General features: G+C 52.6%; 5 protein-coding genes across 5 annotated transcripts; 2 read left to right on the top strand and 3 right to left on the bottom strand.

Annotated features, from left to right (window-relative positions):
- Nucleotides 1-2,108: 2,108 nt before the first annotated feature.
- PG994_012658 (uncharacterized protein) lies at nucleotides 2,109-2,582 on the top strand (the record flags this gene model as incomplete). The annotated part of the gene is made up of 1 exon (XM_066864067.1): nucleotides 2,109-2,582. One exon carries the CDS (start codon nucleotides 2,109-2,111, stop codon nucleotides 2,580-2,582), a length of 474 nt encoding a protein of 157 aa, XP_066710215.1.
- A 454-nt stretch (nucleotides 2,583-3,036) lies between these two features.
- PG994_012657 (uncharacterized protein) lies at nucleotides 3,037-4,178 on the bottom strand (the record flags this gene model as incomplete). The annotated part of the gene is made up of 3 exons (XM_066864066.1): nucleotides 3,037-3,119; nucleotides 3,217-3,791; nucleotides 3,979-4,178. 3 exons carry the CDS (start codon nucleotides 4,176-4,178, stop codon nucleotides 3,037-3,039), a joined length of 858 nt encoding a protein of 285 aa, XP_066710214.1.
- Nucleotides 4,179-5,038: 860 nt separating this feature from the next.
- PG994_012656 (uncharacterized protein) lies at nucleotides 5,039-6,462 on the bottom strand (the record flags this gene model as incomplete). Its single annotated transcript, XM_066864065.1, has 4 exons — nucleotides 5,039-5,311; nucleotides 5,398-5,550; nucleotides 5,628-6,220; nucleotides 6,282-6,462. Coding segments are annotated over 4 exons (1,200 nt in total), but the record flags the coding sequence as incomplete, so codon positions are not given.
- A 2,377-nt stretch (nucleotides 6,463-8,839) lies between these two features.
- On the top strand, nucleotides 8,840-10,306 carry PG994_012655 (uncharacterized protein; the record flags this gene model as incomplete). Its single annotated transcript, XM_066864064.1, has 1 exon — nucleotides 8,840-10,306. The coding sequence occupies one exon, from the start codon at nucleotides 8,840-8,842 to the stop codon at nucleotides 10,304-10,306; it is 1,467 nt and encodes a 488-aa protein (XP_066710212.1).
- A 2,214-nt stretch (nucleotides 10,307-12,520) lies between these two features.
- PG994_012654 (glycosyl hydrolase family 18) lies at nucleotides 12,521-13,738 on the bottom strand (the record flags this gene model as incomplete). Its single annotated transcript, XM_066864063.1, has 1 exon — nucleotides 12,521-13,738. One exon carries the CDS (start codon nucleotides 13,736-13,738, stop codon nucleotides 12,521-12,523), a length of 1,218 nt encoding a protein of 405 aa, XP_066710211.1.
- Nucleotides 13,739-14,539: the final 801 nt, after the last annotated feature.

Below are 14,539 nucleotides of genomic sequence, written 5' to 3'. Positions count from 1 at the left end.
GGAGAATCGAGTCCCGTCGAGCCACTCCAACAAACTTTTCCAGCATCTATACTGGCTCGGTATTTACCAAGACATCTACCAGCCTTTTCATGTATTCGAAAAGGTCTATGAGGAATTCATGGCGCCCTCGTCTCAGCCCGATCTCTTGAACAACAACGTCCAAAGCTCCTTTAATGAATTAGCTATGATGTGGATTGATACGACTGGCCTGGAGTTCAGATACTTCATAGGGCATTTCACTAACAGACGAGAGGTACTCAACGGAGAGATATGGGACAACCACTTCCACAAGACACCTGATCCCGGTACCATAAGTAGCGTCGCACGTCGACGTAAGTACGACTCTATTTCAGGGGCATCTGTCAATTGGTCGCCTCTTGAGCTCCACTTCGGAGCAGAAGTGATTCGGGTGAAGTTAAATAACCTATTAGACATGGCAAATATTACTGAAGAGGCAGTAGATGGTGCGGTAACGACGATCTGGTTCGATTCAGGCATGCTGGAGACCAGCAATATTCCGAAGCAATTTCAGCGTGAGTCATCCAAGGTTTCGTTAGTATCGTTTCATACTTATGCCATCGGATTTAGAATATGGGGGATGCTTTTGGTATACGTCCCTGCCGTTTATATGGAAATGGCTCGTTTGTCATTTATTTATCTTCCAGAAGCCCCTTGAGACACGGCGCAATTATCCTCAGAGGGCGGAGAACCTGGTCAGAACTTTTAGGCACCTGTCGAGCATGGACTCTTTCGTGGGCCCCGAAAATGCGCTCGTCCGAAAGGTAGAGCTCTACAACCTATGCCTCCACGGCTCACATGGGAGACTAGGGTCATGGCCGGTAAGCAGCGACCTCCTAGCACCCTGAGATATACTAATACAAGTACAGATTCGTGGCGCGAGGAACTTCCGGATGACAAGACGATTTTAACTCATCTGTATAATGCAATGCGGGCGGAGTGGCCTCCGCAGCTTCCACCGGCGGCAGCAGCAGCAGCACTGGCTGGACCGGCCTAATGCTTAGATTATTTCTCAGAAAGTGGTGCAGCATACACGGCGAAATCACCTCTGGATGGATAAGCTAAATCGGAGCTGTCGGAGACCGTTTTATCTCTGGCCTTTCGGGCTTTCGCGTATAGAAGATCTGAGGGGTTCCCAGTTTTAGATACGGGTCTTTTGGATTCCATTTATTGCCGCTGCTCTGCGAATGCGGTTGGAATGTCGTATTGCTATCTTTTTGTTCCTTTTCTTTCTTTTCTTCCAGGTCCTGGGCGGATTTCATTAGGTTGCTCAGTTTCTTTTCCTTGACCATGACTTTATCGTGGAGGCATCTCTTGTGGAGAGAAGCATCGTTTTTTGCTTTTGGTATTGGTCGCACAACTTGAATTGTTGGGGAACTCAAATATCCCAAGCCGCTCTTTAAAGAAGGAAAGAATGGTTAAAGGTTTAAGAATCACGCAGGTGTTTTACGCTCCTTAGGTAAAATACACGAATGTTGAGTACAGTCATTTTATTGCTGGTTGGCGTAGGCCCTCGATCTTGATTCATCAGGTTGTATTAAGATAGCTCCAGATGCAAGTGACGCGGCTACATCACGTAGAACTCCAGCCAGCTTGATGTGGTAACGTGGACCTCAGAGCTGGCAGAAAGAAATAGCCCAGCCTAAGCTGTTTGCAGTTATGTGCTAACAGCATATGAATTCTGAGGATAACCCCCAGCTGTGCAAGACCAATCATGTACAGAGTCGGGTAGTGCATAGTTGAGTACCAAGAGGCAACCAGGAGTATTTCTCCGAGGGCTCCTCTTCGAATTGTGAAGGTAAACCTGACAAAGAACACCATAGTCTTATTCATGAAACACCATGGTCCAGGCTGCGACAAAGAAGACCTAGGCCCATGGTGTAGATACAGTGGGTACTGTTTCCTGTTGCGTGGTCATCTTGAACACATTAGGTGTTCTCCTCGATAAGTAGGTTCGGGGACATAAAAAGGAGGGAAATTCTCTCCGTTGCTATGACTACTAAAGCTACTGCTATGGAATAGCTTGAAGAGAACTCATTGACTTGCTCTGATCACTTTTACTGGTAACATTCTAGACAACAAATATGACAATGGAGATGGATTGGGAACTAGAGATGTGCCGCGTCCTCGACATGCAAGCAGCCGGCCCCAACCAGACCATAGCCATGCTGCCGCTCCAATGGAAATCCGGCTGGCGCCCCGCCATCGTCCAGGCGCTCCTGAAAGAAGCCACGCAGGCCACTGTGCCCGGCAAGCTGCCGCAGCTGCAGTTCTCCGTCCCCGGCGCCCTCGTCTGGCAGGACTACGACCTGACGCTCGAAAAGGTGCTGACGGGAAACGGAACCCCCCCGACGACGGTCCCGACGCAGGAGCGGGTGCTCGCCTACAAGTGCTTCGAATTCGTCAAGATCTGGTGCGCGCGGCGGGCGGCGCTGTATGCGGCCCACCAGGAGGCCCTCTTCCGTGCTACGTTCTCGGACGAGAAGGTGGAGGCCTTGAGGGTGTGCGAGACGGTCGCGCAGCTGCGCGCGGTTATTGACGGACTTGTGGATGAGGAACTGTAAGTAATAAATCAGATGTAGATCATCATCGTCTGAGACGGAGTAGAGGCGATCCTGGAAAGAAGAAGAAAAGGAACAACGAGTAAGAAAAAGAAATCCGTAATAAAGTAGAAATAACATACTTTTGTTTAAAGCGACTGAATTTAGAGAATGACTTATGTAGATCAAAGGAGAATACGGCGTGATAAACGGTACGTGTCACGGAATCTTGGATGTTATCCTCCAATACATGTTGGGTGATAAGTTGAGCCATTCAGGGGTTGACAGGCGGCAAAGTCTCACATGCACCGCATTCGTGTGGTTCGTGACTAAAAGAGTTCCTATTTCCTACGTAGTATGACCAACAGAAAAGACAGACCTAGGCCAAAGCATAGCGCTTGAAGCACAATAAACCAAATCCAGGGGTATAAGCGAAAAGTACACCAGAAGAACCACCCAAACAAGAAAGATGTACTGCTCAGGTCTGGTAGTGAGCCACATAAGCCACCTCCATCATACTGCCATACCCGTCCTGCGTTCCCGCGTTAGGGTAACCGGGCCCTGTAATGAGAAGTCCTCACATTAGCACATGAACTCTTCACTCCGACCCTAGCTCACATTGACGAGGAAAATATTTTGAGAAAGGGGTAATACTCACAGTCACCACCCACCGCCATATTCAGCAAAAAGTACATCGGCGCATGCGCGAGCGAGTTCCAAACCCCCTGATTCCCGATCCGCGCCCCCGACACGGTCTGGAACACGCCCCCGTCCAACGACCACTGCAGCGTCTGCTGCGTCCAGTCCCCATTCCTTAAATCCCACTCGAGCCGCCAGACGTGCCAGTCCTGGTTCGGGATCCCCACGGCGGCCCCGATCCCCGTCGGCTCGTTGCAGATGCCGCCCGGGTAGACGTCGCAGTGGATCGTGCCGTGCCCGACCAGCTGCCCGTTGACCGTCTCCATGATGTCGAGCTCGCCCGCCTGGGGCCAGCCGGTGCCCTGCCGCAGGGCCTGGCCGAGCAGCCAGAACGCGGGCCAGAGGCCTTGCTTCGTGCCTGGGTCGTTGCTGCCGAAGCGGAGTTGGGACTCGACGCGCGTCACGAGGCCGTTTTGGGGGGTGAACACGTACTTGCTCTCGATCCGGCCCGAGGTCCAGCCGTTGGCGGCGCCGCTGTCGCGCCAGGGGACGATTTGGAGGGTGTTGCCGCCTGAGAGCTGGAGGTTGCGGGAGCTGGAGGTGTCTAGGGAGGGGGTATTAGAGTTAGTACGAGTTAAGCTTCTCTATTTCGCTTTTCCCATGCCAATATAGGAAGGTACAGCAAGGGCAGAAGTAACGCACTACATGCATCGTTAGTTTCTCTCTCTTTAAATACTTCCTTCACCTTATATGAGGCCGAAAAGAAAGGCAGTTCACTTACCATGTCTCTAGCTCATTGTTGACGCCCAAGTTTCCCGTAATGATGTTCCAGTCATTGCCGTTGGGAGAACTACCGGCGGCGCCGTCAAAGTCGTCGTACCACACGGTGTTGAAGCCGGAGTAGCCCGGGGGCGCCCAGGCCAGGGCCGGACCACTTAGCAGCGCCGAGGCGAGCGGGATCAGCACGTTGGAGTGTCGCATCGTCTCAAAAGTATGCAAGTGGACGGACCAAAAGTATATGTATGGGCGTCTATAGGATGTAACTTTAAATGGGCTATGACAATGGAATAGTGGATGCAGTAGGTTGCGTTCATGCCATGCAGGAGGATGGGGACTCCCTGTCTTATACACCAATCTATCCGGTAAAGTATAGCAGAAAACCTTTCCCAGCTCTTATCCGGTGTTCTTGCGACGACTGTTGCATTTGCTTGGTGTGGTCATGATTTCAGCACAGCTGGCCGCCTCCTTGCTTTGCTAGTTGGGGCCAGCAGGGGCGTTGGTTATACATGACCACGACTGTCTTCGCCCTGAGCGTCTTGCTGAGTTGGGAAACAACTCGCGAAGGAGTATGCGGATCGGTGTTGGGCCATCAGGTCCAGGCTATCCCTAGCTTGGGACCAGCAGATGCAGGTCATCTAATCCAGGTGCCGAGAACCTTATTCGTGGCCGCACTCCGAAGAGTAAGGGATGGTGCGTCTTCAGGCCTCCTTGAAGCTGACTTATCATTCATTTTGGGACGTTTTTACGTAGCCGCATCCTATTTGGACACGTTGGACGCCTTTAAGTAGGGGGGTTGGAGGGTGATATAGTTAGACAAAGGGGGGCGTGACCCATAGGCTTGGACCAATGAGGGGTTGGCGTCTCCACTTTTGGGGGTCACCGAGCAATCGGGCTTGTGACCACCGGCTTGTACCACATGCGTGCCGACCAACGCTGTGACACTGCTCCGGTGCTTACCGTAAATGCGACCCTCTAGTCATTTGCAAACATGCAAACATCGAACGATGGTGTCCTGTCCTTCCCCTCGGTATTCGCCTTTTCCGTGCCATCAGTGTCATGGGCTAACTAACCCTCGAGTCAATCGAATAGACCGGCGAGTAGGATGGCGAGTCAGCCGTCGTAATCCGGCCGAGAGCCCTTTGGTTCTCCTCCTTTGCGCGTTCCAACTCCTCGTCCCATTTCCTGTCCTCCCGTTTCCACCACACCCGCCACCCAACCATCAGGGCGATCGTCAGGGGCATTGTGGTGGCCCAATATATCCACTGGAAAGGCGAGGAAGAAGGGCTACCTCCCGTATCGGCGTTCCAATCGAAGAATGGCATGCTCAGGAAAGTCTGGTCGTCCCATTTGTTTAGCAAGCGAAGAACTGAGTAGGGTGCAGCCGCACCACCCTAGGGTGGAAAGTAGAAGGAAGACTTACCGCTACAAAGGTGCCAGGTAAGAAGATCATTGTGAAAACGGCGACCGTCTTCATGGCCATGCTATCTCGTTTGCTCGAGAGGGCGACTTTGGAGTTCTCCTCAGCAATGAAGCGGCTAATCTTGTTCTCCTCGGATGAGATCAAACTGAAGATCTACAATAGTGCACGCACATTCTGTCAGTTGGATATGGAGCGCGATGAAAACAGAGGTTCCTAGCAATAATACGTACCAGACTGGCCTGGCTCTGCCCCCGTTCTCTAAGAGCCTGTGTTTGACTCAACGACGTCTGTACCTGGTTGCGTGGCAGTTCCAGCAGGTGAAGCATCTCGTCTTCCAGTTGCAAGATCAAATCTTGGTCGCATACCAGGGCGGCCTGGCCGAGCCGTGTGATGCTATTCAGGAGGAAGTCGGCCCATTTTGCGCTGAACCGCAATACCACGGCAAGATTGGCCAGCTCCGTCTGCTGTGATTGCAGGCGCACCAATGCCGACTCGAGATCGAGATCGGGATTCTGGAAGCGGGAGCCTCGAAGAAACCCAGCGACACCAAACCCGGTCTCTTTCTCGAGATCAACCACTGAGCGATCGATATCGTGCCTATACTTCTCGATCCTCTCCCGATGGGTCAAGAATATCAGTGTAGGCAGCAATAGAGGGTGGCGGCAAAGATGAAGCGAGTTCGACAGAAGCGCCACGAGGGTGTCCCAATGGGCGGGCAGCAAACCGTGCACTAAAGCGGTGACAGACTTTGTGGAGAGGTTGTATGCCAGTGACACTGCATCGTACCCAATAGAGATCTTGTTTGGGACTTTGAGTACAAGCTCTGGTGAGAGGGAGGTCAGTATATGGGCGTCCCTTCGGCCGATAATCTTAAGAGGTCTTACTGATGAGGGTGACTGGGCGCGGGTGGGTAGCCGCTCGATAGGAGTAGAATCCGAATGCACCATTGTCATCGAGGAACGCGTCCACTGTCGATTCATGAAGCTCGAATGCCGTTGAGATCTTAGCCCAACCATCTCGCGTCAGGTTGAGTCTGGAGGCATTTTGTCCATTGCGCACATTGCTGCCTTAATCAGCATCAAGATGGCTCGCGAGGAAGTCTAAGAGGTCTGGGGAATTCCTACATAACTCTAAGGGAGAACAGCTGGCGATCCTGTGTTTCGGCTATTCCCGGAAACTCATGAGGTGTCTGCAGATGACTTAGATTCGTTTGTTGCTGCTCGATTTCAAGTTGACTTACATCTTTGGGGTCTAGCCAGTCACCAATCTCAGGCCAGTCCAATTGGCAATGCCGTTTTCTAGTTGCACCCTGGTGTTGGCGAAATCAGCCCTGTGAAATGACTTGGAGGTGCGGGGAGATTGGAATTGGAATGGGGAATACCTGATCGTCCACCACAGCTTCGAACAAGACCGGGCCATCAATTGGGCGCAATGCGAAAAGGTTTCCTACTGGCACTGGCTTCATATTTTCCTCGCCATTTTGGTGCGAATTGGTTGCATCGGGGTCAGGAGATTTTGCATTTTCGTCGTGGGCTTTAGACCGACTGACGACGCTGGCTCCAACGCGAAATCCCAGTTGGGTTTAGGGAGTAGGCGTGGCTGAGCTGGAGTCGATCCACATGTAGGTATCCCCTTGACTGCCAAACACTGTAATAGTCAAGGGGATAAGCATTTGATACGAGCTTCAATATCTCATATATCTCGTCTTTGGATGCCTGGCAAGGACCTCGCATGTTCTGGCGGTATTGCTAGACTGAGGACGGCCACGATAGTTGTGTTCGCACATCGACTAATTGTGCCATACAAGTAATTGAACTTCAGTTACGAGTAGAGTAAGTAGAAGTTATCGACCCGAAAGCATGTCGGCCCGGTTGCCTTGTAGAGTTCGCGGAGGGAGGCTGGGGGTATTAGATTCGCCCTGAAAACGTGGAATTCACAGCCTACAAAGCGAAAGTCGTCTGATAATGCCCTTGGCTACCATTTTAGCATTTCGGAAGGAGTGGGAACGATAGCGAATCACAGCAGAAAGGCTGGGCTCATGGAGGTGTGATTGTTCCTGTATGCAGCTGTATGACATTACATTGCATTTATTCTCACCTTGTATGGAAATGAGAGCAGCCAGTCAACGCCTAGGTTTACTTGTACTGCTCACTGCTCACCGGTCAAGGGTTGAGACAGAAGGATGCACCGGTCTGAGGTCTGAGAGCCAAACCGATAGGGTCAATTTGCCAGATATCTTTAATATTTCGGCACCCATGCATGCTCTTTCGAGCTGTGTGGCACCGAACGCGACGCTGATCATCAATTTGATTCGTATCCGGGCATTTTTACTGGTTGCTAGCTTCTCTGACTTTCTCCCCGACCTGCTACGGGCTGCTACCACGCGGTACGCTGTAGCTCTCTACCCCACACCCACACGGCCCTACAGGCTGTCAGCTAGGCCAACCCCACAACACCGTTTCAACCTTGACGCAGTCGAGAAAAACAGAGTTGTTCCTGAGTACATATCGACGGTTCTTGGTCAAAAGAGGAGGCAAGGAGTTTTATATCGTTGGTTGATTTTACTCAAATCATCATCATCATCATCGATCACCAGCCTCCAATCGTGCAATCCACCCCAGAAAACACCTGCTTGTGGTGCAAAAGCCCGTCAAGGTTAACATGAGAAAGGCACAGACCACCTCCTGAAAACCCATCCAGCCCAGTTTTAAGGTTGACTTTGGCAACCGAGATTTGTGCACCCTTTGTGCACCTTTGCCTTTCCAGCATTCTGCCTCTCTTCGATTTGCTGCTGCTAGGTCTGCCACTCGCAGCCTCTCTGCCTCTGCCTGTCGCTCAATGGCCACACATTGATTGACCTTGACTCCGACTCCGACTCCTACTCTGCCACCTGCCCCCCTGCCTTGATTTGATTTGATCCTGTCCGGCTCGAACCTATCGGACTGTTGCCAACACTCTTCCCGCTCGCGCCCCCTTGTTTGGTCTGGTTACACATCCACTGACCGTGCCGTCTGTCTGTTTGTAAAACCTGAAGCCGTCCCTGAATCCCTCCCTGACCTTAGCCGTCCTTTGCTGGTCCCACCAACAAGTCGCACACATCGGATGCACTTTGGGATGACGACCCGTCTCAACTTTAGTTGACCCTCCCTTCGTCGATGGGGTCTGCGACCCTGCCAGCTCCTAACCTAGTTCCTATTTCGGTCAAAAGCCTATTTGGACGTCCTCTCGTCCCAAACAACCCTGGAACTTGCTCGCCATTTTCTCCCCCTTCCCCCACAGAATCATGACCTTGGCGACATCTCCAAATTCATCCAGTACAGCTACCGCCCACGCGGACAACCACCAACAACATCACCACCAGCAACATCCTCAGCCACAGGAACATCCTCAACCACAACAATATCAATCAGCTACCGGCGCTCAGCGCTCTGAACCCCCCGAAATGGCTCCTTGCTTGCTTAGTCTGCCTCTCGAGCTGCTGCTCCACGTCTCTTCCTTTCTAGAGACGTCCGATTGTGGATCTCTCCGGCTCTCGTGCAAGCAGGCAGAGAACGCTTTATACCTCACCTTCGCCCGCGTCAACTTCGCCAAGAGGCAACATATGTTGACCGAGTCCAGTCTGCAGGCCTTACTGGATATCTCCAATTCGAGACTCGCCCCTTTCGTCAAGAGTCTCTTCATTGGCACCGATCTGTACTGTTCTGATGGCCTCAAACACATCACCCACCTCCACGCCCACCCCAACCTGCATCGCGGCTCGGCTGGTGCCGTACGCCGCAGCAAGTTCGTCGCGCAGAGTTCGAGCCAAGAAGCCCTCCTGAACAGCGGCTATGATATGGAGTTGCTGACTGCCGCACTTGGCAATCTGAACCTGGATCTCATCGGTGTATGCGATTCCTATTATTCAGTGCGCTTTCCTGGCAATCCTATCCTGGCCCCAAGCTACGGTGCTACTGCTGTTTACTGCGACACATGCATCCCTTCTCGCCATAAGAGCGGCATCGAGCATGCCCACTTTAGCTCCAAATGCGCAAATAAGCTTCTGTTTGCTGCTGCGCGGGCCAAAATCACCCCCAAGCGCTTGCAATTCCGATTCAGCCAGGATGGCCTGATCGACTTTGCCTTCAACGTCCCCAAGTTCCTGGAACAGGATGTGACTCGGCTTCTCTCCGGACTCGACGAGCTCAAGCTGGACCTTTACGGCAACATGGCAGTGGACACCACTCGTCGCGCTATTCTGCATGAAGATGACCCTTCCGAGGAGATCTATACGTACCACTTGAGGCGTTTCTTGGCGTTCACATCCAACGTCCGCCATCTGCGCCTCAACTGTCCCGTGTCGGACGATCATCACGACCATTTCCTCGAGTGGCTTGCGACTCCACCTCCTGCTTCGCCCCCGAAATACACATGCAGTCCAGATATGGCGCCGCCACCGCCTGTCGCCTTTCCACGCCTACGTCAGCTGGACCTAGGCACCTTGACTGTTACTGACGACGAGCTGCTCGCCATTGTCACCAAGTTCAAGCGAACACTGAAGAGCCTGAGTTTGCAGAAGGTCCTCCTGGTTGATGACACAGACGAAGTTTACAATAAGCAAAACCCACCCCCCAACAAGTGGGCGAGTTTCTTGGAGAAACTGTGTCGCTCCGGCGTCCGGCTTGACAGCATCTTCATTAAGGGTGCAGAGCAGCAGAACACGGGCGTCATAGTCGCCACCGTCTCCTTCACCAGCACCAAGCTGAATGTGGCTAAGCACCAAGGCCCCGACACCATGAGAACCATTCGTAAGTTCGCCGACGATGCCGAGCTTCACTTCGTCCTGCCTCTGGCCGATGAGGATGACGAACACCCTGCCTTCTTCGACGAAGAAGATGACGGTAAGACAACCATCTCGTCCCGATCGTGAGACGACCGTGCTGACTGTACTAGATGAAGATTTCCTAGATTACGATGACGATGAAGGTCTGGAGTTCTACGATCTTAACCCCTTTGACGATTTCGATGATGAGATGGATGACTTGTTCTTTGCGGGTCATCTTGCCATGGGTCCTTCTTACCCGATGATCCCGTGAGCGGTTCGGTGTTAGAGGTATTTGATCGGCTTGGATAGATAACGGAACGGCGTCAAAAAGGGCTGCTTTACGGAATCGGAGGCGTACTACCTATACCCAGTGTTGAGACGAGAATGGAAGTGTACCCGTGTGGTGATAGATCCACATCCTCGGACAGCGGATACCAAGAATGTCTTTCCTATTACGAATCAGAATAGGTAACTGGCAAGCGTTGCTTGCGGTTCTCGGTTAATTACAGCGCCTTTGGCCTGTTCTTTGCGTGAGATGGAAGGACATCACATAGTCAGCCTCAAGGATATAAATATGTAGATCTACTTAAAGTGTAGTAAGAGCTAGTACTTTTTGTGTACAATCATAAGTTGATATTGTATTACTGTTGTACTTGTCTGAGTTGTCTAGGTCAGTGATCAAGTTTCTGTAGAAGAAGAACAAGAACAAGAAAGACACCGAAATTGAGTAATGTAGACCTCGAGGAAGGCCTGATCTCTCGAATTGGATTTGCTTGCATCGGTCTCTGATACAAGCCAGCGAGAGGTCTATCATTGACGCCCGAAAGAATATCGTCGGCCCCGGCACGGAGCAGCGACGCATTTAGAAACAGTGGTTGCTTCTCCCTTGCTCGAGCTCTTCATCAATAGCATCAAGGAGCTAGCACACCTTATTTCAGGGAGGACTTGGAGGGGACATGTGACATCTATGCAAAGCTTTATTCGTTAAGTTACTTCATACAGTTTAAAGAAGATGCTGGGTAGAAGAGGAAAGGCCACCCGTTTCCGGCGACATCAGGGAAACTAAACTCCACCATTCCTAAAGAACCCACCCAGCCGTCTAGAGGAGTCGTCGTATGTCTGCCTGCTGGATCGAGATGTGTGTCCCGTGTCGAAGAGATAGCTGAAGAGACTTTTTTTTACCTTGGCCTCTTCTTCTCCATGCCGGTAATTACGGTATTTCCGGAATGATTTGCTATCCGAGGGAGAAAATTCTAATTATTAACGCCTGTGATGGCTCCAATGATGATGGGAAAAGTTATTCATGGTTGTCTGAGCTTACACCGCTTGCGGTACGACCCGATGCTCGACATGTAAAAGGCGGACATCGGAAGATGTAAAACGGATGCCCGATAGGTATGACGCGACACAGGACAGCGACGGCCACGGTCAAGGTGGGCACTAAAGGGAGCTCGCTGTTGATCTCTACTCAACTCCGATTCAAGGCCGAGGCTGCCCAGCGGCGAAAGATACGCAATGCGCCAAGGGCTTTTCCGGGCAATAGCAGGGATCCCAAGCTGCAAGTCATATTATACGAAACTGAGGTTGTCGCATTGCGGGAAAGCCTTAAACACGAATAGACGATGGTTTTGTTCCCTAACGAACTCGTGAAACTAACACGATTTTACCTAAGCTCCTCAGCTTACTGACTTACCACAGGGAAATGCTGGGTGGTAGCGAGAGAATGCCTGAAGATTTATTATCCCACATTGTTGAATGGGCTTTCGTACGTACGTACAAGTAGGGGTTCAATTGGTGCTGTATTGCTATATTCTGTTGTTCTATTCTATCTATTCTGCCAGCTGCGAGGGGTATCGCATACCCCTCTTCATGAAGTAGAAAAGGGGTTCGTGCGCGCAGGCACGTGGCACCCCTTTTAGGGTAGTATGAACAGCCTCAGTTCTGGCTGTTCCAACACACATAGCATTAGAACTCATCTCTGCGCGGTTGGTCTTAATGCTTTCTCCGCTATGAAATTCATATTAAACACATGGATATGTATATGCGTATGTTTGATCATCATGAAATCAAGTCCTGATCAAACTACGAAGATGCAATGCAATCTTGGTCAGTTTGGTATTGATATTGTATAATGAAATAGTCATAATCATCATGTAATCCATCTTCCGTGACAGACCTTTATGTGTTTCCTCAGGTTTCGTTGACCTTTTTCTTCCCGAAGCCCAGGACTTCTTTCTATTATCATCAGTGTTTCATCTCTATCCCCGCCCTGTAACTTCTAGCCGTGACTGATTGAGCCACCATCACAATCTACTACTCCTACTTTGGATCATTCGGAAACCCATCCCGCAAGTTCTCGTACTTGCTCTGCGGCTGCACAATGCAGTTAGCCGTCCTATCCAGCGCCGCGACGCCGCCGACGCCCTGCACGACATTTGCAATCAAGCTCTGCCCGCTCGCCTGGTCGCGGTCGGCGCTGCTCTCCCACCACATGGCGCCGCCGAGCCCGTGCGTGCGCACGTACGCGGCCTTGCGGCGCGCCATGTCGACCGTGTCGTAGCTGACCATGGTGCGGCTCGCGCGGCTGTAGCAATACGTGGCGCCCGCCTCGTGGTCAAACACTTCTTGGGCGCCCGGCAGCGGCAGCGTCTTGTAGTCGTGCACCCCGTTCTCCCATGTGCCCTCGCCGACGCCCGAGAAGGGCGTCCCGGGACCGTCCGTGTTCTGGAAGGCGCGGCCGTACAGCGGCATGCCCAGCACGATCTTGTGCGCCGGCACGCCGCCCTGGCGCGTGTAGTAGTGCAGGGCCGCGGCGGTGCTGAAGGGCGTGCGCTGCGGCTGCGTCGGGTGCGGGTAGATGTTGGCTTGGTGGCCGGCCATCGAGTCCCAGGAGCCGGCGTAGTCGTAGGCCATGAGGTTCCAGAAGTCGAGCAGGCGGTCCATGCCGCGCAGGTCCATCTTTTCGTAGTTCTGCGCACCGGCGGGGCACGCCACCGTCAGCTCGAAGTGGTAGCGCTGCGGCAGCGTGCGCGAGTAGGCGTCCATGGCGTCGCGCGTCGCCTGCAGCAGCGCGACCAGGTCGGCGGCCTCGGCGGAGGATTGGGGATACTCCCAGTCAATATCAATACCGTCGAAGCCCAGGTGCTTGATGAGCTCGACGCAGCTGCTGGCAAAGGCGGCGCGGCCCTGCGGGGTCGAGGCCGGCTGCTTGAAGTTGGAGGAGTAGGTCCAGCCGCCGACGCTGAGCAGGACCTTGAGCTGGCGGTTCCGGCGCTTGAGCAGGTTTAGCTGCTTGAGGCAGCCGTACAGGTTGAGGCCGCCATCGTTCCACGAGTCGCCCTCCCAGTGGATGTCGGTGTCGGCCCAGGTGTCGGTCAGGTAGACCTCGCCCGTCTCCGGGCGCACGTTGGCGAAGGCGTAGAGGATGTGGGTCAGCTTCTCGGCCGGGAGGTCCTGGGGCCGGTGCTTGCGGCCGTAGATGGCCCAGTTGACGAAGTAGGCCACGGATCGGTAGCCGGGCTCAGGTCCGCCGCCCATGATGTTGTCTGTGGATGAATGCGAGGATGATTTGAAAGGATAACGGGCGATGAAGGCTTGGAGGGTGGTAGCGGTTGAACTAGAGCGAAGCTGAGTCGTGAGGGCGTTGAGGTAGGTGGGGTTGACGACGGTGAAGATTACGGCAAGAATGAGGATGATTACCGAAGTAATCAAAGTGAATGGTCTAAATCTAGGCAATGGAGGCATCTACGAAATACTGGGCGAGAGGAAGGCTTGTTTATATTTGCTTTCGTTTCCAGGGTTCCTTGCATGAAATGGCAGTGCGCGGCCTCCCAAGCTGTGGGCAATGACAGGTCGTTGGTTGATTCAGGTTGAGTGGCGTGGCTTGGACTTGGACTTGCCTTGCTGCGTGGCAACCTCAGCGCGTCCGGCAATGGCGGCTCCGTTCATGTCCATTGAATCAATCCATCTTGGTCGCTTACTGTTTCGCTTTCCGAACCTCCATGATGGCATCTAAAACATCCCGTTCTTCAACACGAACTTCGATCCAAGGCCTCGACCATCATCAGTGATACATGCGATGCAGAGCAACTGAGTTCATGGCCGTCGAGATGCCCCTCCAAGACAAAGTGAACGGAATGACGTTGATGGCAGTTGACCTACCCTGTCGTGGTGGGGGCCTAGTCTGGGGCCTGTGGCTTAGCTACTGGGCGGCTAAGCTGGTGGTACAGCCACTATTAGAACCACCGAACCACCATTTGAGGCAACTTGAGTTTACGAGGAATTCCATACAGGCAAAACATGTCACGAGTGGAATAAAACAAGCGTAGTAATGTGACT

Source organism: Apiospora phragmitis (genome assembly GCF_038363925.1).
Source record: "Apiospora phragmitis strain CBS 135458 chromosome Unknown utg000010l:1.0-9815664.0:9184709.0-9829525.0, whole genome shotgun sequence".
Classification (NCBI taxonomy): domain Eukaryota; kingdom Fungi; phylum Ascomycota; class Sordariomycetes; order Amphisphaeriales; family Apiosporaceae; genus Apiospora; species Apiospora phragmitis.
The sequence above is the reverse complement of the archived record's forward strand: the minus strand, read 5'-3'. Positions and strand labels throughout refer to the sequence as shown.